Below are 25,154 nucleotides of genomic sequence, written 5' to 3'. Positions count from 1 at the left end.
TATATCTCATCAAGCTCTGCCATGTGGTCTGAGATTGCTTTAAAATTCACTAGGCATTTTTATTTTCCAAAGCTTGTGTGGTTGTGGGTTTTCTGCGTGTGTTGAAATGACTTGGCTAACCAACAGATGCTCCTGCATCAACTCCACCAGGTTGGGAAGAAGTCGACTCTGGCGAGAAAGCTTTAACAATTTCAGCATATCTCTCTGGAACAATCCTCTTTAAATCATATTCAGCCATCCAAGTATTCTCAGTAGCATTCTTACCCAACCATTTCACTAAGAACCGCCTATACTGGTTACCCCTCCTTGACGTCACCTCTTTGACATCCAACACATCCTCAACAATATCTGGTTGTGCCTTTGGAAGTTGCTGGATTTGTGCCTCCTTTGAAATTGTTTCTTCATCAAATCCCTCAAACAAATACAAATCAGACACGTTGAAATATGGGCTAATCTGGAGATCCGGTGGCAGCTCTATCATGTAAGCGATTGAGCTCATTTTCTTCAACACCTTATATGGCCCAAACATCTTGGACTTCAATTTATGGTATGTGCCTTTTGGAAATCTTTCCTTCTTCAAATGCACCAAAACCATGTCACCTTCTTCAAAATCCTTCACTCTTCGGTGTTGATTGGCAGCGGCTGCAGACGAACCATTACTAGCCTTTATAACTGCCCTCACTTCTTCATGCACTCTTTTCACTTGGTCCGCCAAACCCTCTCCATCATCACTCATTTTCATCTCTTCAGGAAGTGGAACTAAGTCAAGAACATTTTGAGGCTCAAGTCCATAAGCACCTTCAAAAGGTGTCTTCTGCATTATTAGGTCATCAAATTAATAGATTAGGCTATTGCAAACTTAAATTCACAATATTTTCGCTTTAAATCAAGCATAATTCAAAATCAAATGGAATTTCTTATTAAACATTATTCAGAAGAATTAATCGGAGAAAGTCAGAATTCAGGGGTTGTTGCCCTTTGTGATTATTCTATACACTGTCCTCATAAGTCATCTAACAAAGGACATCAACGACAAACCGCTGGAGTGTATAGAAAAGTCTTATGAATTTTGTACGAGTTGCATCAGGGATACTGTACCTCTTTATTCTCCAGTGAAACTGCTTTGAAACTTGAAAGCGTAGCAGAAAGTAGCTATTGTGAGATGAATGTTGACAAATTCTTAAATATTTTCATAGAGTTGATGAAAGTCACTAGTAGACTTTTGCTCTTAACAATTAGCCTTAAAAATACGGAAAAGTCATTCATTTAATAAGCTTTTAAAAAGTCATTAACTTTTTGGATATCACCAAACTTCTAAATACTTTTTAAAAGTCATAACTGGATACCACCAAACTTTTAAATACGTTTTAAAGGTCACAATTGAATACCACTAGACTTTTATATATTCTTGAGGTTGGTAGAAACCCTAAACTCTCTTGAAGGTGAAACTGTGAGCTTACACTGCAGCCTTCTTACCCTCTCCTCTTCTCTCCCCATATTTGTTTGGATTTTGGGTCATCTTGCTCAGATCTATCTGGATCTTGTCTTTTCTTTGTTTGTTTGTATATTTTCTGTTGTAGGTCCTTGGTAACTTTTGTTGTTCTTAGATGTGTCTTGTTGTCGCTGGGATGTGGTTGTGGTGTGGTGTTGTCGACCAAGCTTTTCTCTTTGGTTTTCGTTGTGTTTTTTAAGCAAGTATTACAATCCACAGTAGACGCCATGATTTTGTTGCAGCTTTTGGTCCACTCATATGGAATTTACTCCAATTCAGTATTTGGAGTTGGAAAAGTGATTGTTGCTGGTTTGTGTGGAATTGGGTTTTGCCTGTGCAAAATAAGAGGTTTAGCCATGTTGGTGCTACGAGTCTCTTTGGTTTGCTGGAGAGGAAATGGTGCAGTGTCCTTGTTTCTGTGTTTATTTTAGTATAATAATTCTTAGAAACTCAATAGGAGTTTGCTGATGTTTGTATTTAGCGTTCGACTTTTCGATGTGGATTTGCCGTTACTGCCGTTGAGCGGTGGATCTGTATTATAGGTTTGAGTACAAGTACTTCTTGTCTGCCAAATTGGAGTTTTTAGATTTTTCAGACATGCGTAATTCTCTCCATATTAAACCAATTTATTTTTGTGTTTGGTCATAAAAGATGTTGTACTTATATTTGGCATTGCTGTTACTCTGTACTTTTTTCTGTGTTATCAATAAAATTACTATCGCTTTTAATATTAAAAAAAAGTCTAAATTGAATACCTCCAGACTTTTAAACTTTTCTTTTATGATCAAATCAAATCCAATCAAACCAAACCAAAGTGACACTATAAATAGCGACCAAACCTTGCCACCTATTCGTCTAGAAATCACAAACGAGAAGCACTACCAAGCAGTACAAACTCATTACTTCAGTCAGGCGTTTCGTCGAACACCCAAAAAATGACTTCCATTTTTCTGCCATTACCAGCCATGTTTCTTCAGCTCTTAACATTGGCCTCCCTGGTCCTCCTTCCCTTACTTTTCTTCTTCGTCTTCAAGGCTTCATCACAACCAAACCCCAAAACCCGCAACAACACCAAGCTCCCCAAATCATACCCAATAATCGGCTCTTTCATAACCCTCTACAAAAACCATGAACGCAGCCTCCCATGGGTCACAGACCTCCTCCGAAGCTCGCCATCAAACACCTTCAGCCTCCACCACTCTCTGGGCAAGCACTTCGTCGTCACGGCCAACCCCACTGTCGTCCAGCACATCCTCAAGACCCATTTCCCCATCTACGAAAAAGGCAACACCTTACGCACCGTCCTCACCGACCTCCTTGGCGACGGCATCTTCAACGCCGACGGCGACAACTGGAAGTTCCAGCGCCAAGTCTCCAGCCACGAATTCAACACCAAGTCTCTGCGTAAATTCGTGGAAGAGGTCGTGGACACCGAGCTCTCCGACCGCCTCATTCCCATTCTCTCCTCCTCCGCCACCAACAATTCAATTCTCGACTTCCAAGACATTCTCCAACGCTTCGCCTTCGATAACATCTGCAGAATCGCATTTGGGTACGACCCGGCTTACCTGCTACCCTCTCTGCCCCAAGCCAAATTCGCAGTAGCTTTCGACGACGCCGTTCAAATCAGCAGCGACAGGTTCAGATCGTTACCCCCAGTGTGGAAGCTCAAAAGGGTTCTCGGAATTGGCTCCGAGAAGCACCTCCGAGCTGCGGTCTCCGAAGTTCGCGAGTTCGCGAACACCATTGTCAGGGAAAAGAAGCGAGAGCTGAGCGAGAAGAAGGCTCTAGAGTCGGTGGATCTTCTCTCCAGTTTCTTGGGCTCAGGCCACTCGAATGAAAAGTTCGTCACCGACATCGTCATCAGCTTCACCCTGGCCGGCCGAGACACCACGTCGGCAGCTCTAACATGGTTCTTCTGGCTACTCTCGCAGAACCCACATGTGGAAGACGAGATTCTGAAGGAGATCAGCGGAACGGTGTCGTCGGAGTCGGCGGCAGGGGTTTACGACGAGGTGAAGGAGATGGTGTACACTCACGCGGCGCTGTGCGAGAGCATGAGGCTGTACCCGCCGGTTGCAGTGGACAGCAAACAGGCGATGAAGGACGACGTTTTGCCGGACGGGACGAAGGTGAAGAAGGGAATGACGGTGGCGTACCACGTGTACGCGATGGGGCGGATGGAGGAGATTTGGGGGGAGGACTGGGCAGAGTACAGGCCCGAGAGGTGGCTGGAGAGAGAGGAGAGTGGGGCCCAGAAGTGGGAGTTTGTCGGGAGGGACTCGTTCAGCTACCCTGTGTTTCAGGCGGGGCCCAGGATCTGCTTGGGGAAGGAGATGGCGTTTCTGCAGATGAAGAGGGTGGTGAGTGCGGTTGTGAAGAGGTTTAAGGTGGTGCCGGTGGAGAGGGAGGGTGGAGCCCAGCCAGAGTTTGTGGCCTACCTCACCGGAAAAATGAAAGGTGGCTTTCCGGTCACCATTGTGGAGAGGGCTTGATGAAGAATATGTATGTTTTGTTCACAGAGTCTCAGTGTGTGTACGACATAGGCTTAACAATAGCCACAGCATGCGTAAGCGTAATTAAGTTGAAGAGTTGTAGTTGAGGAAAAATGACTTTCAAGGGGTTAAGCTAAATTTACTATTAGTAATTATTATTCAAATAATAGGGTTTAGGATATACCCAACTTTTATAAATGCATTTCAGATATAATTTACCTAATAATTGACTATTATGCAATAATGTAACTTGTAATTTACCTATTATGGGTATTTTGTAGGCATATTAAAGTCAACACATTTATAGGTATATTGTGAAAATAATTTACCTGCCTAACTTTGTAAGTACATTGACTATTATGTAACTAGTGTGGTGTGGGTATATTGTAGGTATATTAAAACCAACACATTTTTTCTATGAGTATTGTACCTATTAGAATATATTATACATATACAACTATATCATTGGAGGATATTAGATAATGTTTAAATATAATTGTAGGATATTAGTTTTAATAAAATTCATTTATTTGAGCTATATGAGGTTAGGAGGGAATGTCTGAAGTAATTTGATTGTAGTGTAACATCCCGACCCAAAATTAAGATTATTCGCTAATTAATTTAAATTAAAATTCTAAATTTTCAATTTTGCCCTCGAGTAAGGGAAAAAGGGGTCATTTTTATCCGGAGAGATTTCGGGGCAGCAAATGGTGTTTTTAGGAATGTCGTACCGAGACGAGTCCGTAGACACGTAGTGGACTCGATTTGGAGTGGAAACGAAGAAGTTACGAGTTAAATAACCTTAGTGGCAAAACTGTAAATAAATTGAAATTGAAATTTTAATAAAACTCAGAAATCACTCTCTCTCTCCCGAGCGCGACAGCCCTCTACCTTTCGATTTTGCCCAGCCGCCACTTCCAGTCGCAGCCGCCGCCACGCCGGACCACCGGCCACGAGACTGGTCCCGTTCGAACCGCCACCTTCCCCTCTTTCTTTCCCGACCAGCCTCAGCTATCACCCGCCACTGTGCTCGCCGGAATCTGCAGAAAACAAGCCGGAACTATCGCGATTTTTCAGTCCGTCGATCTCCGCCGTCCGGCCACCGTTTCCGGCAAGTGAGGTATGGAATTTCATCTACTTTAAGTGCTCTAGTTGGCTGTTGGATAGGATTTCAGAAATTTTGAGAGTTTGTAGTTCGATTTTGGAATTAGGTTTTGGCCGGTTTTCGAATTGAAATTCCGGCCACTTTTGTCGATAATTTGGGGTATGTCCAAGAACAAAAGTGACTCCAAATTAGGGTTATTACCTAGGTTAAGAGTCTTGAGCCCTAGTTTGAAGTTTTTCGGCCGCCTGAACTTTGCTCAAGCCACCCACGCGCTGCCGGCGCGTGGGGCGGCGCGTGGGCAATCTGGTAGGGGTCACATTTTATCCGAAAATGATCCTTGTGTTGTCACGAGTGTGAAGGTGTTTACGGATCTCAATTTGGATATCGTTTGGGCCTCGAACGAATTTGACATATTGTGTGATTTTCAGGTTTGATGTGTTTAGACCGTTGGATCAAACCCAATTTCACGTATGTTGTTCCCTGTATTCCTAGGATTGTATAGGAATTCGCGGATCGTGAATCGGAGGCCCGGATGTTCCGATTCATCAATTTAAAGTTTGACCGTCCGGTTGACCGAGCATCTTCCGAGGCTTTTCCATCGTTCGAAACTCTTAGTTGGACCTTAGGAACGTCTCGTTCCTCGTACTTGAGAGAAACCCAGGAAATTAGGATTTTAATTTAAAGTCTTCTTTTGAAACGTTGGATTTTAATATCGTGTTCGTATTCTGAAATAGGTAATCCGACTTCGCCTTCACAGCAGGCAGGACCCTCTCAGGGTCACGCAACGTGGGACTATTTGTGAGTGAACTTTGTTTTCAAAGAAATAGCATGATTTTATCTTGGAATTTGCATGCATAAGATTTAAGGATTTATTGAAAGTCAACTGGTACTTTATAGTGAAACTATTATTTTCGTAAAGTATTTGGGATATTTCTGGGTTTTGACATTTTAAGTATCTTGAGTATATACAAATGATATTTGAGAAATTGCTTCCTATCTTGTTGGGTTATGAGTGGGAAGTACGGGGTTGTTATATTGAGATGTGGAAAGATGTGAGTTTAGATTGTTGGTTTGAGTGCTATAAGCACTACCCCGTGTACCTCCCCCTGGATTGTAACTAGATTATGGAAATGTGAGATACTTGGAAATGTCGGAACCCGGGGCATCCTTGACGGGATGTCGCTATAGATCCTTGATTGGGTAGTATGCGCGCGTAGGACTGTTTACAAACGTACAGGTCTTGATTCTTTGTCCGTACGTGCTGGCTGGGAGTTAGTCCCCCAGTTGGACGACTCGTCCCTAGCCACATGGTTGTTTTGAGGGCTGTTACATGGGGACTTGTCAACAATCCCCTGTTGGATTGTTTCCCCGGTACAATTAGGTGTGTCATATACTTATATTATATCTCTTATATTATATATATCTATATCTATGTATATATAGCTATGCAATTGTTCTTGTTTCTAGATGAGGATACTTCCCCGCTCGTCGTGCGAGTGGGCACATATTTTGAGAGTTGTTTGAGTTTTATAAGGAAATATTTGGATGGGGTTGATTTGTAGTTTCACTGGATTTCGGATTTAGCTCTGGTTTGAGCAAACTATATACATATGTATATGATGGTTTTTAATGCATTGGTTTCATGCTTGGTTTTCTAACGGTGGGGTTATATTACTTTGGTTTAATTGAAACTAAACTTTGTTTTGTCCACTCACAATTTTCTGTTTTGCGCCCCACAGCCAGTAGTTGACTGGAACGAGCAGCAGAGCTGTGTCGTTTGCCCTGAACCGTGAACTGCAGTGCTCCGAGCTTTCGTAGAGCCTCTGTACCTTGTAAATTCGTAAAACTCCATATTTGTTGGGTTGTTGAATTCTGTTAGACATGCTCTGTTATCGTCCTGTTAGGGTTTGTTTTGTGAGGCCGGAGGCCACTGTGTGTTGGGTAATGCATGCTGGTTGTTGGGTTGTAAATAACTGTGTTTTTGACCGGTTGATTTTTTTTTTGATATGTTCTATTTACAGGGGAGACTCTGCCAAAATTTTGGTAGAAAGTCTCGGTTCTTAGTAAGTGGGCCCGGCATCTGTAGGATGTCGGATCATAGACGGGATTTGTCCCGGGTTCTGAGGAAATTCGGGGCGGGTTCTGTCATGTAGCCCCCTATCTATGGGAGTGAAAACATAAACGTACAGTGATGTATTATTCATTTGCCTTAATTAGGTGATTGGGAAACGGTTAGTTAGGTGATTGAAAAACGGTTAGCAACCAAATAAAGATCTAGTGGCATGATTTGTAAATAAATCAACCTACATGGACAAATTTTATCATAATTTAAAATTGGATTTTACTTAAACATTGTATTATTGGTGGGTTATTATCTAGAGTTTTTAAATTATAAGGGCTTATTTTAGTATGACCCTTATTATTATTTGTCGAGTTGAGTGTTTGTGTACTTTGTACTTTGTACAAACGATTTTATTATAAATGTTTTCCTTTTTGTTAACTATATTAAGGGCATTTCTGTTCATTCACGTTAATATATGATTTGACCCACTCAAATTATCCTAATTGACTTGATTCATTATTCCTTTCACACCTCATTTTCACTCACATTTTGTCCGTTTTCACCTTTACCCCCAATCGAATAGTCAATTGGAAGCAAGGTCTTAAATAGAGTGCTGCTATTTCCACCCCATGTCCTATTTTTCCACCCACCCTATAAATTTGAAAAAAATACAATCTTATCTTTCCACCCACCATTATTCCTAAAATACCCATTATCTTTCCACCCATCAAGTAAATAATAACATATTATTAATTAATTAATTAACAATATAAAAAACTCCAATTTTTATTTTATTTCTCTCTTTTACCCGATCCCCTCCCCACCAATTTCATCACACCCCACCCATCAAACTCGCCCCCTACAACCCAGCACCCTAGCCACACAACTCAACCCAAATGCTACCCTCTCGCTCTCTTTATATATATCTTTCTCTCTCTCTCTCTCTCTCTCTCTCTCTCTCTCTCTCTCTCTCTCATAGTTGAGAGGTGCAGACTTTGAGAGCCTAGAATTGCTGGGCTGATTCAAATCTCAGTTAAAGTCCCTTCATATTATTAATACTGAAAATTTGGGGGTGGATCTGCTTGGTATCTTTTGATTGTGGGGTGGTGGCTATTAAAGAAACAAAGAGGGAAAATAGAGAATAAGGAGGGGTGCACTAGTGGAGGCGAAGAGACAGATGATGGGGTCAGGTGGGGTTAATCTTTTTAGTTTTTTTTACTATCTTTTTCTCTTTTTTAAAATTGATTTTAATGTTTTTTTCCTAAGTCCTTAAAAGTCATTTTATAAAGGGATAAATTTGTCTTTAAAATTTTGAAGATAAAGTGGGTGGGAAAATAGGACAGGTGGGTGGAAATAGCAGCACTCCTTAAATATCGATAGTTTCGGAAATATCGGTGGTTCAAAAACACGGAAATATCGATGGAAATATCGGGAAAATTTCGATATCGATAAAAATTGAATAAAAACCACGGAAATTGTGATAAATACATGAAAATTTTTAATGAAACTTTAGAAGAAGTTTATTTAGTCAATCATCTATTATTTTGACACAAAAAATTGGAAGGAAATGCATTGCATAGTGGGTTTGAGTGATTTAAGTTGATTATATTGCAAGCTGACAAACTCTGTGACTTAGAAAATCTAGAGTAATTAATGAAAGAGAATTAAACACCTCCTAGTAATTTATTTATCATTTTTTAGTACAATATTTTACACTTTATAAATTGCATTGTAAGATACATGAGTAACCTTATTTCACATTATTCATTGGACATGGTACACGTTCTTATATTTATTATTTATCAAAAATTGAAAAATAATTAAAGATGTAAACCAACTTGATTTTTCATGAAAATTAGGCACTTTACCATGCTTAAAAAATAATAGTGAAGATTGAAAATTAACTAAGAACATAAATAAATTTATCCAAGGAAGAATTAAATAGTAAATAAAGAAAATAATTATAGAGATTTAAGTAATTAAGCAACAATTTGAAGGGGAATTTAGTAATGTAAGTACTTATAATGAATAATAAAATAATCAATAACATTAAATGGATTAAATAGAAAAGAAATAAATTATATTAAGTAATTAAGTAAATGAACAACAAAATAAAACAATAAGTAATTATGTTAATTTCTATTTTGAGAAACAGCTTGCAAGTATTATAAATACATCCATAGCTTATTATCACAAAGTGATGACTAGTGTGGTGGTTGAGTGGCTATAGATCTTCGAATGGGAAAGGGGTTTGAACCCCAGCATGTGTGAAGTAAGTTTTCTTTAATTTTTGAAAGTTCATATCGCGATATTATCAATAATATTGCGATATATTGACCATTTCAGATTGAATTTGAACGAAAATATCGGTCCCGATATTTCAGCAATATTATCAAGGATATTTTTGATAAATTGATGAAATATAAATGGAAAGTTGCTGTTGGGGTCTTTTTCCGTCGGAAGGCTCATCGAGGACTAGGCCCAAAGCATCCCGAGGGAAAAGCATGTCCCAAGGGAGTACTCTGTTCTACTTCCAGCGGCTGCGTGTTTGATGTTGACGTTTCCGGCAGCTTGACGAAAAGTTGAAGATGACTTGCTGATGTAGATCTGAGATTATATTAGCTTGGCATGAGAGCTTGGAGTGTGGGAGCTAAAGATTCACAAGTTTAGCAAATGAGAATACATGTGCTTGGCTTGGTGTTGGATATGCTTGAGTTTGGGGTGTTGATGATTTGTTATTTGTGGCTATGGCTATGGCTATGGCTATGCCTATGAGGATTTAAGAGTTTCAAGAGGAGGATGGGAGGAAAAGCTTGAGGCTTGAAGGCTATGGTATTTATAGCTTGGAAGGGTATGAGGAGGAAGGAAAGTCTTGGTTGTGATGGTTGAGGAATGGCTGGGATGACTGCTGGAATGCTTGCAGCAGCCAAAAAGAGAAAAGAAGATGAGTTCTCATGGTTGTTGAGAAGCTTGCAACAACCAAGAGAGATTGGTTTTGGCTGGGCAAATGTCTCCCAATTTATAGAGGGGGAAGGCTCTCTTTGGTTTCCAATAGGTAAAAGGAAGTGTTGGAACTAGTTTATTTCCTATGGGTAAAAGGGAGCATTGAGATATTTTTATTTCCAATGAGTAATGCTAAACATTGGAAAATGACTATTTCCAACGGGTAAAGGTAAGTGTCAGAATTGGCTTGTTACCAATGGGTAATAGGGAGTGCTGGAAAAGGCTTATTTCCAACGGGTAAAGCTAGGCATTTGGAAAATGACTATTTCCTATGGATAAAAGGAAATGCTTGGAAAATATCTCATTTGCTTACCCACATTGGTGAACTCTAAGTAATGGGCTTGGACTTTGGTGCTCCCAAGTAGTTAGTTCAAAGTCTCCATTATCCAAGAGTTTCCGTGGGCCTTGTGGACCTCCGTAACCTTCCACACCACAATCCCTCATGCAAGCCCCGTAACCACATGACTTGGGTTCATGTAAGCTTGATAGGTGATTGACATATGAAAAATGTATTATTGGCTTTGCATGACATGTACACTATTATTTATTTAATGAATTAATTCCCAAAATATAGCTTGGATTAACGCATGACCAAAATTATATGTTATATCGGGCCTTAAATGTCTTTGGGCTTCTCGTGACTTTTTTGGGCCTCAACAGTTGCGAAAATATCGGGACCCAAAAAAAACGATATTATCGCCGAAATATCGGCGATAATATCGAAATTTAATTTCTTGATTGGAAGTCATGTTGAGTGAATTGACATTTATGCCCATAAAATCATGTGACGAAAACTAACAGAAAATGTAATAAATTTGACTAAACAAGTATATTGACATGTTTTGAAAGATTAGAGCGGTTCAAAACCAAATTAAAAGTACAAAGCACAAAAATAGAATGAATAAAAGCATTCGTAATTGCATCTCTGTCATTATGTTGTTAAGAATATTCGCATTGATTATTTGACAATTCAATGCAATAGAAAAAAAAATACAATAATTAATTTTTTAATTTTATAAATATATTCAAAATTGGTCTCTTTTAAATATCTCTTTGAGAATATTTCAATACTATGTTGTAAAATTATTGGTGGAGCCCACCATTATGGGCCCATGAAGAAATTAAGCAAAGTTGTTTGGAGGCTTATCACCTGCACACTCACGAGCATCAATTGTTTAGCCTATAAATAAGGCATTATTCTGCCTTTGCAGAACACACCATCACCATCAAAGAAGAAAATAAGAGCCCGGGCAGAGAGGAAGGAAGAAAGAAAGGGAGAGTGAGAGGAGATGAAAAAGAGAGCCCGGGCATATATTGTAAACACTAAAGTTGTAGCCCTATTATTTTACGTAGTGGAAAAGTTATTGTTGCTGCTCTCCGAGGACGTAGGCATGACCGAACCTTGTTAAATATTCTGTCTCATTTACTTTACGTGCAGCTCAATATTCCTGCATATATCGTTCATTTTACAACATAAAATAAATTTATCCCTTTTATTTTATTTGAGTATATGAAAAATTATGTAAGTAAATATAACTATTGATATGAAGCTATTAAATTGTACAATTACAAGTAAAATTACAAGTAAAATTACAATTCAATTCAATAAATGCCAAAAACGATCAATTTATTGAACTATTATATTGAAAACAACCATTGCGGATGCAAGGGGTATAATTCAAAAGGGGATTGCTAAAATTTTCCCATACCTTTAATATAAAAGGTAATTAAACAACTATGTTCAATTAATTAAAAAAAAGAGACACATAATTAATTAATGAAATAGTGAGGAGGTCGGTCTAATGCTATGTGTGTGTATGAAGGACAAATGGACATGGAGCTCGCAGAGGCATTGACATGTGACATGTAGTCACGTTTGACGTGTCTGCTAATGAAAACCTCCTTCAATTTCTATAAAATAAATACCATCGCAAATATATATTGCATATTTATGTATCAGACTGAAACTACTGAGACTGATGAGAGTGCGAGTTAGGGAGAAAGAAGGATGGCATCTGCATATTGTCCAGGTAATAATACAATAAATTTAGGTAGATTATTAGTCAATAATAATAATTATAATTAATTATAGAAATGAATTAAATGTTTTTGTTTTGGCCAGAGCTGGTGGGAGAAGACGGGGAAGTTGCAGCGGCAAAGATAGAGCAAGAGAAGCCTGATGTTCATGCAATCCTCATCCCCGAAGGAACTATAATCACCCAAGAGTTAAGGTGCAACCGGCGTCGTCACAGCGGTTCCCCGCGTTGGCTAGCTAGGCCTACTTACTAGAAGGGCTTGTTTGTCGATGGAAATTATCTACCACATCATGTAAATTGTGATCATATCAAATTCCTCTCATCAATAAAATTTCCTGGGAATTATCTGTTCCAGAAAAAGAAAAGAAAAAAGTTAGAGACAAACGGCTCTATTCATTCAATATATTCGAATATTTTAATAGTATAGCCGCCCGGCTATACTTCTCCTTCATTTTTTAAAACTAACATAATTAAAAAGAAAAAAAAAATTCAACCTAATTATCCCACAAGCTCCCCTTCCCCCTTCTCCTTCATGACAGCCCCGTTCCTAACCAAAAGGCCACAGCCCACAACAATCCATCCCTCCTATCCCACCCTCGCCCTAAAACTCCTCTCTCTCTCTCTCTCTCCAACTGCACAAACAAGGGGCCAAGCTCTGCAAATCAATAACAAATTCAGCCATAACTAGGTTAGCGATAGCTGCTTGTGAGGCTGAGAGAGAGAAAGTGAGAGACTCACTGGGTGAAAGCTAAAATGGCGGTTCCAGCTCTCATTTTTAAGGTTGAAGAAGCAGTCTTTGGTCTCAGCTCTTCAAATTAATAAGAGGCAGAGGACTCGGAGGTATCGCTCTGTTCCTGTTGTGTTCGCTGCACAGTCCAATTTCTTCAAAGGTTAGCTAGCTGCACTTCCCTGCGTTTCTTCTTCTTCTGTTTAGTATTTATGATCCTTGTTGTTTAGTGGGTTTGTCGAATTTGCTATTTTATGAATCGTGTTTTTATATTTTTGGTTTTTGGATTTTGATAAAAGGTATTTTTGCAACTGAGTAGCATTGTATTGATGAATATCTGTCGAAAGCATGTTAATTTCTGTTAGATTATGACAATGTGTAACGTTAAATTGTCGAGTGTTCGAAAAATCCGCCTAGGCGGCGCTAGGCGGTGCTAGGCGGCCACCTAGGCGGCTAGGCGGGAGTTAGGCGTATGGCCGAGCGGCTGTACTCTTTTAATGTATAATATTTTGAAAGTATAGCCGGGCGGCTATACCCTTTGACTAAGCCCTGAAAGAATTAGACTGAGCTGCTTCCTTAGGTTTCACTCCAGGTTGAACTCATCTCTTCCCAGGGCTCTCTTCATTAATACATACGAATATTTTAAAAGTGTAGCCGCTCGGCTATACTCTTTAAATATATTCAAATATTTGAAAGTTTAAGAAAAAAAATCCACAGAATAATTTAAAATAATTCATTACTAGTTATTAAGTAATTTATGAAATTAGTAAAATATTTAAATATTAATTATTCACTAAAGAAATAATAATTAAAACATAATTACTAACTAAAGTAATTAAAAAAAAAGTTATGACATTACTTAATTACAAAAAAGAAAATCCTCTGTAGTTGATTTCGAGATGTGTGAACTTCCAAAGATGGATTCATTTGCTTCAGCATATTTGGTAGCTTCTAACATTGAGGAATTGGGGCATCACTTTCAGTTATGCATAAGCAATAGTCTGACTTTTCTTTTAACAACGCCACATCATTAAAATTAGTTTCTGCATCAACAAACGACATAGTCTTCTTCCTTGAAGGCTTGGCCAAATAAAAGAAAATACTTTCTCATATCCATGGGTGTCATGTTGTTCGGATCTTCTCTATTTTATATCTCATCAAGCTCTGCCATGTGGACTGAGATTGCTTTAAAATTCACTAGGCATTTTTATTTTCCAAAGCTTGTGTGGTTGTGGGTTTTCTGCGTGTGTTGAAATGACTTGGCTAACCAACAGATGCTCCTGCATCAACTCCACCAGGTTGGGAAGAAGTCGACTCTGGCGAGAAAGCTTTAACAACTTCAGCATATCTCTCTGGAACAATCCTCTTTAAATCATATTCAGCAATCCAAGTATTCTCAGTAGCATTCTTACCCAACCATTTCACTAAGAACCGCCTATACTGGTTACCCCTCCTTGACGTCACCTCTTTGACATCCAACACATCCTCAACAATATCTGGTTGTGCCTTCGGAAGTTGCTGGATTTGTGCCTCCTTTGAAATTGTTTCTTCATCAAATCCCTCAAACAAATACAAATCAGACACGTTGAAATATGGGCTAATCTGGAGATCCGGTGGCAGCTCTATCATGTAAGCGATTGAGCTCATTTTCTTCAACACCTTATATGGCCCAAACATCTTGGACTTCAATTTATGGTATGTGCCTTTTGGAAATCTTTCCTTCTTCAAATGCACCAAAACCATGTCACCTTCTTCAAAATCCTTCACTCTTCGGTGTTGATTGGCAGCGGCTGCAGACGACTCATTACTATCCTTTATAACTGCCCTCACTTCTTCATGCACTCTTTTCACTTGGTCCGCCAAACCCTCTCCATCATCACTCATTTTCATCTCTTCAGGAAGTGGAACTAAGTCAAGAACATTTTGAGGCTCAAGTCCATAAGCACCTTCAAAAGGTGTCTTCTGCATTATTAGGTCATCAAATTAATAGATTAGGCTATTGCAAACTTAAATTCACAATATTTTCGCTTTAAATCAAGCATAATTCAAAATCAAATGGAATTTCTTATTAAACATTATTCAGAAGAATTAATCGGAGAAAGTCAGAATTCAGGGGTTGTTGCCCTTTGTGATTATTCGATACACTGTCCTCATAAGTCATCTAACAAAGGACATCAACAACAAACCACTGGAGAGTATAGAAAAGTCTTATGAATTTTGTACGAGTTGCATCAGGGATACTGTACCTCTTTATTCTCCAGAGAAACTGCTTTGAACTCTTTCGCATCGCGACTTGACTTTGTTTTCTCAGACTGAAGCAAAAACGTATTATTAGTCAAAGCATCTATACAAATATTCCATAGAGGGTCTTCACAACCAAAACTGAATGTGGTTTTCCACAGTTCAAAGCATCTATACAAGTGCATATTCTAGGAAATAATTTATTCATATATAACAAAATATTTTCTTCATAGAATTCGACCTACTTACTGTGGAAGCAACAATATTTTCCAGAGCTTCAGGTCCATTCTCCTTTACATATCTCTCCACCTCGGTAAGAAAATTGTCTCTGTCAAACGAGGATTTCTTCCGCTTGTTGAACCAGTTGATAACAATTTGTAGGTCCATGGAGAGGCACAGACGGATAAGGTGGTTATAGACATAAAATGCACCACCATAATGAGGTATCACCAACCAGAAGACAATCATTAGCCTAATGTGCCGCCACAGTGGGAGCCTGACAGGTACAGATTTGGAAAAAATAGGAAACACAACTAGATGATCATTGAACAATGAAAAGTTGTGTAACAAATGTCAGCAGCTCTATATCCAAAAGGACCTGACCGAGACCTAACTCGGCAGATTTTATGGAAGTATGCACATGGATGTGATATTGCAGGGACAAATATCTGAAGATGATGAATTACATCCATTTCTCATGTTTGAATTGAATTAGAAAAAGAAAAAAAAAAATCAATGAGCAGAATGTCAAATATGAAAACATGAATGTATTGCAATTGTGTTCATACATCTGTTAAACTAACTGCTACTCCATATAATTGTGAATGTATTACCAGAAAGCTACCTCGTATATGAAAACATGCATAATATATCACAACCATTTTGAGAAGTAACTTCAAAATTATTTACGAAACTCTCTGTTTCGTCTCAATAATACCACAATAAATGGATATGCACACAAATTCACTTCAGACAATTTTTCATAGCAGTCGGAAGAAGATTCCAGAAATTGAGAACAACCAGATTGTGAAAATTTATGCTCTCCTTATTATTCTAGTGAAGGCTAGGAAAAGTTTGAAAATCTCATTCCTTTTACAATTTTATTTCCAATGTATGTATTAAGAAATAAAAATTATGGACGATCAAATTAATTGAGCGAAACTTGGGGGAAACTCGCAACATGAAATTCACATTGCAGAAAGGATTTCATGATAACTAGCCTGAAAGTTCTGTTAAAGCTTTTCTTGCCTGAAATATGCAATAAAATAAACAGCAGAATTACCATTCAAGGAACTTCATAAATGCATGTTCAAAGAGCAAAATCAATGAGAAGACAACCCAATAAGCATTCAACCTCTGAGAATCTGAAATAGAATTGGCCTCAATCGCCCTAATGGTACAACATCTGTCAAAAGAAAATATAAACATCAAGGAGATCCTCATCACTGTATCAACATTGATATTGCAGTATTATTATCAAGTAATCATCATCATGGCATCATCAAATGTAATATCGAAAAATTACACCTATTTTGGTAAAGAAAAACATTGTTTCTTCAAAATAAAAATGTATGTGGGGGCAGAGAGGCTTACAGAGGATACAGCAGAGCAAGTAGAGGCCTGCAATAAAAAAATGAAAAAAACCCAAAAACAAAAGAGACAAGAGAAAAAAGAAAAAATCACAAACAACATGGAAATGATGACAAATTTGATCAACTGTTTCTCTTAGAGCAAAGCATACCATGCAAGAGCATCAAAGCATTGAAGGGCAAATTCAACAAGACCCACGAAGCCCATCTTCAGCTTCAGCTTCTTCGTATCGTTTTCCTTGTCGTCGTCCTCAGCTTTGAAATCGGAACTTGAAAGACTTGGACAAGACCCTGTGAAGAAGCAAGACCTGTCCGTACAGCGAGGAACTTTTGTTCCGTAAGTTAAGTTTATGATCAAACCTTTGAAAGGTAAAGTTTCGCTATGACTCGAAAGTCGAGAAGTCGTCCGTCCGACCAATAAAAAAAACAGGGCTAAGAAATGAAACGCGAGCACTTCTGCATAGATGCGTACATTAAACCAAAAAAAATGGAAATAAAACGTGTTTACCAAAAAAAACATAAGTGAACATCGGCTTAAAACGGTAACTTAGCAATGGAAGAAGGGGTCTGCCTACCAACATCAGTGTAGTTAACCTCCCAATGCCAACTTCTCAATAGGTATATATAGGTGTCTCCCATTTTCCATTTGAAGCGTTTGTCCCTTGAAATTTACGAGTATTGTTTTGTTGGAAATTTGAATGAAATTCAAAACTATTATCCCACATTGAAAACATAGATAAAGCTTTTTATTTATTTTTAATTTTTAATTTTATAAGAAAACTAAAGAAAGCTTAAAGTCTTTATAAGTGTGGGAATTCTCGCATTTATTTATTGCAAGTGCATAAAGCCAAGTATGAATTCGGGCCTAAGAGGCCATTTGATATCAGGCCGGACCTCAAATGGATCGGCTGAAATGTAAGCCCAAGCTCAATCTCTACTAACAAGTTGCACTCACTCTGAAAGACAACCTACTTGGTCTTGCCGAGTTGGTTTGGAAGGATTGCCCGATCTCAATCCCAAGAGGTCGACCGGGTCAGCATCAAAGTCAAATAAGTGATTGACACGAAGCTATACATAGTCAGCATCAAAGTGAAATAAGTAGATGCTTCAATTGAAAGTCAACTCTTCTAGTCTATAAATATCATCAAAATATATATAAATATCAGAGTGTGTGACCAGGAGGAAGCTAGCTAAAACAATGTCACGTTGTCCAGGTAAGATTAATTGTGGGATTAATATACTTAATTATTGGTTTATTAATGGTTTGTTACAATTAACTAATGTTTACAAATTACAACAGGTAAAAAGTCATGGCCGGAGGTGGTGGGGCGAAGATAGAGCGAGAGAATCATAATGTTCGAGCAATCGTCATACTGGAAGGCACTCCAACCACAACCACGTGGGACCTGAGGTGTGACAGGGTCTGGGTCTGGGTCAATCGAAACGGCATCGTCACCGAGGTTCCTCAGGTTGGCTAGCTAGTAGCTACTTTAGCTAGGCCACCAAACTAATCCTAAATAAATTAGGCCCCAGCTGGCTACCTTCCAGGATTTATATATTTTCTTGCTTCTTGGAGAAACTTATGTTATAACGAATAAATTGCTATATTTAAATTTTATTGCTGGCCATGGACAACAAAAGTTTTACAGAGAAATTATGCGAGAGAATCAAAATCTTCGTGCATGCCATGCATGCATAATGGAGTTTTTGTGGGATCGATCGTGTTCGGGTGTGTGAGTTGATGACAATGGGATTTGGATCGTCACCACTGTCCTAAATTAATCAATATAATTATCTGCTATTGTGATCATCTCTTTACATTCATCAAGATTCTTTTCTTCTACTTTTCTTTTCGAAAATTTCATTCCCTTTTTAAATATTGTTAGTGTCCAAGTTGCATCATTACTAATGAAACGACTATATGCAAAACATTATATTTACATTTATAATGGATATGAAACGACTATATGCAAGAAATCATTTGAAATTCATTTGTTTTTTTTTTAAATTTTATTCTTATTCAAATCATGTCAATATGGTTTAATCTAAAGGAAAAGGGCATTAACTTGCAAATCAGTGATCTCAGCTTCGAACCCTTGGTAGCATGTGTGAGAAACTCATCTATTTGTAATTTAGACTATCATTTGTATTAAAAACAAAAAATTGACATACATGAATTATAGTAGTCTAAACAAACAATTTAACCTTATAAATTAAAATGTCATCTAAGTCCCTATATTTGAAATCACTCCATTCAAATGGACCTTAGTTTTCCAGAATGGTATTGTGATGGAGACTGGAGTCTGTGTAGAGATTCTAATGCAGATTAATTTACATAAAACCTTTGAATCTTTCATTTGACCAACGAAAGCAAAGGCAAGAGTTTATGCTCATCAACTGATCCTGGACTATAACCATATCCATCCTATAGAAAACATAAAAAGAAGAAGGAAAAAAAACAGCTTGAAGAATCTTTAGTAATTGCTACCATTTTTTGTGACAACCAGTGAAATTCAAACCCAGAGGATCTAGGTTCTTATCACCATGTCTCCTCCAGCTCATGAGAAACTCTTTTTTTTTTTTTTTCGGTCTGAAGATGAGAAACCATTATCACGTTCGTTAAATTTATGCTGGGAATATGATAGTTAGCACCTGAGAATTTCACAGCCAGGGAATCAGAAAGGACATACATCCATATTTGTTTGACTAATAATAACTTACCCTTGTTTTAAATTCAAAATACAGGTCGTGGTTTACAATGCCACGATATTACCTACACTGAATTTTTTTTTATCCTAGCAATTCGTCCCTTCCATCACTATTTTTTGTTTTCATTCATGGATTCAGTGAAAAAAGAAGGTAGATAAACCAGCACACAGAAACTAAAGATTTGCAGAATATCGATCCATGGATTCTATTCTCCGACAACAATTAAGGCAGAACCTGGCTAGTGTTTTGAGAAAGTTACTCGATGACATCTCAATTATTAACATATAGTGCAGAGTGCTGATGGATATGGTGTATCATGTATGTAGGAATTTGATTCTTTGGTCGGGAATTTGTTTTATTTACGACGACCATATGAACTCTTTTCTACAGCAAAAAAATAATTTATTTTATGTCAAAAGAACTTTAAAGTAGGTGTGCATGGATTTTAGATGTCAACATGTCCATAACTCAGTGGTAAGAGTATTTGTCTCGAGATCAGCAGTCTCAAGTTTGAACTCAAGTGGCACATCCCCCTCCCCTTTCCAAACTTTAAACAAAAAATTCCTTTTGGATATGTTTACATTCATCAACATTGATCATCCGTCCATAGTTCTTTCTTTCGTTAATTATCCTCTTGTCTCTCAAGTGGGAATCAAGTAGGTCGATAATTTCCGACATAAAATAATAATATATACAATGCACACCTTTAAGTAAGACAGGAAAATACCACTGCACTATATATATATTTTTTTTGTATTTATATACAAAGTCAAACTGCGACTCATTTTGGTAAAGGGAAAACATAATGGCCAGATTATTATTATTATTATTATTGATATTGAAGATAAAAAGGTAGGGCTCACTCTGTTGCTTTACTCCTATTTTCAAAGTCGAAAGGTTGGAGTTGGCTTGCTGACTTTGTTATTCACAGTGGAGGTGTTCAGTGTGGAAGAAGATGATTTAGAAAAAGATGGAGTGTGTCCAGAAGTCTTCTGCTTTACATTCTAAATTTTAAATTGATGTCCAGAATCCAGTCCACAGCACGGGACATGTTGCTAAATGAAATTTTATTGGATGTATTGTATGTGGGCGGCAGCATGAAATTTGTGCGGATATTGTAATGGGATTCCCAATATGGAAGGCATCTGTCTGCAAAGAAATGAATAATATGGAGTTAAACTCCTAAACTCCTATAGTATCGAAAGTTGAAAGCTAAAATAAAATAAAACATCTTAAAGAGAAAACAAAACACAATAAACTCCTAAAGAATTCTTGAATTTTTTTAGACAAACAAACTAAGAAGTAGGATCACTGCTCGAGCAACCCCGAAGAGAGTTGTAGCACCATATCAACTGAGTTCATAGTGCCATACCGACTAAACCTAAACCCGACGCAACCCGACATCTTCCTTTCCTTGTAAAGCTGTGTCGAAGGTTGACAACTAAGTCCAATCCTTGTGAACAGGGCCAATCTTGAGATTTTGAGTGCCCTGTGTGAAACTTAAATTGGGGCCTCACATAAGCTAACACAAACTTGCACCATTACGTAATACCATACAGCAAAACTTTAAAAAAAAAAATAAATCATCATCAATTAGCATGCAAATCACAAATAAAATCATCTTTCATTATATAACTAATCAACATGATAATGAAGTAAGTCATTTAGTATATATAGATTGAATTTTAGATATATACTTGAATTTGAATTGAAATTTAAATCTGACTATTTGATTTTGAGTGACATATATGAATTTAGAAATTAGGAATTTCAATTGTTGGTCCTTGAAATTTAAAAAAAGTTGTCAAAGGATTAAAAAAGAGAGCCAAAGATAGATATTGATGATCATTATTACTTACAGAAAATCACAAAGAATGATCCGGAAAGAAATGGAGAATGCCGCATATATGCATGAAAGATTTCAACCCAAAGTGATCTTAGTTTATAGTACTTTATATTTTTCCACTCATCGGAATCCCACTTGATGATGCTGGCTCTCTATGAAGCCTTTCCTTTCCTCAATAAATTTTTTTTTTTCAGTCCACGTCTCATTCGTAGACCTCTATATATTTCCTGGTTCGTTTGCACAAGTTTGTCATCCAAAGCCTGAGCATCAGTGCAGCAGCACCACCCAGTACTAGTATTCACCCTACTTAACCCCCTGCGTCTAGCTATCAACCCGCGTACACTCCTCATCTATATCTTCCATAATTTTCAGTATGAAAACAATATTGTTCAAGAAAACCCTTTTCAACAACACTGCTAAACTAGTGGTGTTTCTGTTCTTCATGATTTTGAGTGCAGTCAATTCCAACCCTCCCGTCCCTCCTATGAAGCCTGAAGTTAGATCTACAGGTCTGATCCCACCTCGTGGCCCTAATCCATGCAACCCCAAAGGTGGTAAGGGCCATTGCAGCTAATTAATTAATGAAACTCTTCAATCGTCGTCTGGTTTCCATATGGGGTTATGTACTATATTAGCCCTATGCAAAAATAAATAACTTTGATTTTTATGGCATAATGTCCCGGCCCAGATGGATGAGATGGGTGCAGATATGTAAAAATATATATAGTGAATAAATGAGGAGTTCATATATACGTACATCAATGTTTAAAATCTTTTCCTTGGTTTCCTTATATACATCAAAAGGTTAAAGTTACTTTTGATCGCTTTAGCAGTTTCCTTTTTTGTTTTGGAATGCGCGGGATCCCATTCAGATCCAGAAGAAAATTGCCCACAGACCCTCTTCGCACTCTCTCTCTCTCTCTCTCTCTCTTGCTTATATAGAAATTGGGGAAATTTATGATATAAAATAAAAATTCTAGGTTTTTTCTGGGCAAATTTCTGTAAATTGTGAATATATTTTTTGTTTTAGGTTTATTTATTTTCTTTTGAATTTTAAGTTTGACTGTGATAATTGTGGATATTTTCTCGTTCATTGATTTTGTAGATACGACCGCAGTCTTGTAATATTGAACAAGAGAGAAGATATGTAATCCATCTCCTATTAATTAATCCGATTAATTGACAGTCTAGATATTATGGGATGAGAATTTTCTCACACACATTTTGCTAAAGTGTCATGGGTGTTCGAACCTAAGATCACTGATATGCAAATCAAGACCATTTTCAACTGAGCTACACCCTTGAATCAATCAATCCTTAAATCACGCACTACTAACTCCATTGATCCCAAGTTCAATTTGATATATATATATATATATATATATATATATATATATATACAGAAATTCTCCAATGCGGACATCCGAACGTTATTATTGTGCGGACGCCATGTATTTTGATAATAACGTGCAGACATCCATATAAGAGAATAACTATATATATATATATACATATTTCCGAGGTAAAAAAAAAAGAAAATACTGAAAATCTGGTTTGCAGTTGAGCACCCAGCCCAAGCCAATCGTAACTTTATCTAAGTTTTGGGTTGGGTCCAACTATCAAGATAGAAAGAAATGAACAAAGTAGGCTATGTTGTGGCCTCAAAAGACTACAGTTACCATGGACTAGTTCAGGTGCGGCCGGGTTGCTAAGTTTGGGTTGGGCTTGAAAAATGAGCAGCATATAACCCAAACCAACCCAAACTAGTCTTAAGCAAGATAAACTACAAAGGCTGATGGGGAAAAAAAATCCAAAAGGAACCGCTCTGTCTGAATTAGATGAAATTCCGTGGCATTTGATTTTGGATGAGCATGCATGCATGCAATGTGTGAAAATATGTGGAGCAAACACAAACATGCAGCAGCACAATCAGCATTCAAGTGATTGACACGTAGTCAGCATCAAAGTGAAATAAGTAGATGCTTGAAAACTCAACTCTTCCAATCTATAAATATCATAAAAAATATACGAATATCAGTTTGTGTAATCAGGAGGAAGCTAGCTAGAACAATGCCATTTTGTCCAGGTGTAGGTAAGATTAATTGTCGGATTAATATCCTTAATTATTGGTTACGATTAATTCATGTTTACAACAACAGGTAAAAAGTCATGGCCGGAGGTTGTGGGGCAAAGTGGAGAAGATGCAGCGGCAAAGATAGAGCGAGAGAATCACAATGTTCGAGCAATCGTCATACTGGAAGGCTCTGCAACCACCTTGGACCGGAGGTGTGACAGGGTCTGGGTCTGGGTCAATCGAAACGGCACCGTCACCAAGGCTCCTAAGGTTGGCTAGCTACTTTAGCTAGGCCCCAAACTAGTCCTAAATAAATATGGGGCCAGCTGGCTACCTTCCAGGAATTATCTATGTTCATTTTTAATGAATAAATTGCTATGATCAAATTTTATATATTGCTGTTAAAAAATTTACGAATGTTGGAAAGGTGGAAGGAAGTTTTCTCACACACACTGAAGGTGTTATGAGAGTTTGAACTTGAGATTTCTAATTTGCAAATCAGTATCCTTTTTCATTGGAATAGACACCGTTGGCTAAAATTTTATATCCATAGAAGAACCCCCTTCCGGCGGCGGGTAAAAGCATCTAGGCCACTACGTAGTTTTCCAGACAATATACGGTGGGAGATTGAGATTCTATTGCAGATTAATTAATTAAACATTGGAAACTATATTTGTTTATTTTCCTTAACTGGGAAGAAACATTTGGAGATAATATTGTAATAATCTAATGGCAAGGTGCATGCGCGCAGATTAGGGTTCCTCATGTCCTGGAAACTGTCTCCTTGTTTCTTCTTATTATTTTATTTTAAAATTCATTTCTTTGTTATTTTGGGTATCAACCCAAATCATTTTGCTATTTGTAACATCTCAATTTTGTAAAGCAGGAGGATCTACAGTTGAGAATTCACATCAACCGACCCGTTTACGATCATCTCTTCCATCTGTTCAATATCTAGCTATTCTATAAATATATTTTGCCCATATATTGGAACTTGCAGGGTATTTATAGTCAGAAATATTTATGTTCATTGATGAACGCTAAACCACCAGTTCTTTGGGAATTAAGGAAATAATTAACAGGAAGGGACCAAGAAAATGTCATGTTGAAGAATATAAAGTTCAACATCGGAAATTTGACTAAATAAACTACAACTTATTAAGTGGTTTCACTCCTAATAACACCGAGACATTTTCTGATAAAACATCTACTAGACTTTGTAAGTAATATTAAGTTATGAGTAATATCGGTGTTAGTGGGCTGCTGACCCGTCTCTTTCAAATTTAACATGTCAAATATTGCAAACATTGGAGGACCGAACTTAATTTTTTAATTAAGATGCTAAAATTTTCCATACATGTGCAAACTTTTGTAGCTGCGTTAATGCTCCTAAAAATCAAGATTCTTCATATGTTGTAATTGTCTGCTGTTTACTTTATATATAGAATTCTAAATGGGGTCTTCATCATAAATTACTGTATACAAATTGGCAACAGCTAGAGCCTATAGCTATGTAGCGACCCTTATGATCATGAGCTCTCTCTTTACTCTACTTTTCCTATTCTTTTGGATAGTGGGAGGACTTGGGAGGCTTTTAGTTCCTTGTTTGCACAAGAAAGTTACTAAGAATAACAAGAAGAGCCCTAATCTCTGGCTTATTAATTAATTCATATATAATATAGTACATAATCTGTGATCTAGGCTTTACTAAAATGATAGACTACCTTTTAATAGTACATAATCTCTGGAGAATGTGTGACAGTTGGAAGGTATTA

The 25,154-nt window shown here is 37.5% G+C and overlaps 2 protein-coding genes, 2 long non-coding RNA genes and 1 pseudogene across 6 annotated transcripts; 3 read left to right on the top strand and 2 right to left on the bottom strand.

The window, feature by feature from the left end:
* Positions 1-34: 34 nt before the first annotated feature.
* On the bottom strand, positions 35-1,119 carry LOC110757492 (uncharacterized). Its single transcript, XM_021959119.2, has 2 exons — positions 1,099-1,119; positions 35-814 (listed from the first exon to the last, which is right to left on the bottom strand). The coding sequence occupies exon 2, from the start codon at positions 740-742 to the stop codon at positions 116-118; it is 627 nt and encodes a 208-aa protein (XP_021814811.2). The 5' UTR covers positions 743-814; positions 1,099-1,119; the 3' UTR covers positions 35-115.
* A 1,218-nt stretch (positions 1,120-2,337) lies between these two features.
* Positions 2,338-4,293, top strand: LOC110757519 (cytochrome P450 94A1 pseudogene; annotated as a pseudogene).
* A 7,736-nt stretch (positions 4,294-12,029) lies between these two features.
* On the top strand, positions 12,030-12,535 carry LOC110757532 (uncharacterized). The gene is made up of 2 exons (XR_002526814.2): positions 12,030-12,187; positions 12,280-12,535. It is a non-coding gene; the product is annotated as an uncharacterized LOC110757532 (long non-coding RNA).
* A 1,104-nt stretch (positions 12,536-13,639) lies between these two features.
* Positions 13,640-17,280, bottom strand: LOC110757426 (uncharacterized). 3 transcript variants are annotated; one of them, XM_021959018.2, is made up of 6 exons: positions 16,903-17,280; positions 16,755-16,781; positions 16,444-16,566; positions 15,411-15,657; positions 15,167-15,232; positions 13,640-14,882 (listed from the first exon to the last, which is right to left on the bottom strand). In XM_021959018.2, exons 1-6 carry the CDS (start codon positions 17,268-17,270, stop codon positions 14,184-14,186), a joined length of 1,530 nt encoding a protein of 509 aa, XP_021814710.2. In that variant the 5' UTR covers positions 17,271-17,280; the 3' UTR covers positions 13,640-14,183. The 3 variants fall into 3 exon arrangements, with proteins under 3 accessions (XP_021814710.2, XP_021814711.2, XP_088102485.1); XM_021959019.2 differs by having other exon boundaries at positions 16,516-16,566; XM_088246359.1 differs by lacking the exon at positions 16,755-16,781.
* Positions 17,281-23,311: 6,031 nt separating this feature from the next.
* On the top strand, positions 23,312-23,772 carry LOC148292690 (uncharacterized). Its single transcript, XR_015826021.1, has 2 exons — positions 23,312-23,397; positions 23,465-23,772. It is a non-coding gene; the product is annotated as an uncharacterized LOC148292690 (long non-coding RNA).
* The last annotated feature ends 1,382 nt before the right edge of the window (positions 23,773-25,154 follow it).

This window comes from Prunus avium, chromosome 8 (assembly GCF_965620075.1).
Source record: "Prunus avium chromosome 8, drPruAviu1.hap1.1, whole genome shotgun sequence".
In the NCBI taxonomy this organism is placed as follows: Eukaryota; Viridiplantae; Streptophyta; class Magnoliopsida; order Rosales; family Rosaceae; genus Prunus; species Prunus avium.
This window is presented reverse-complemented; position numbering and strand designations above follow the sequence as displayed.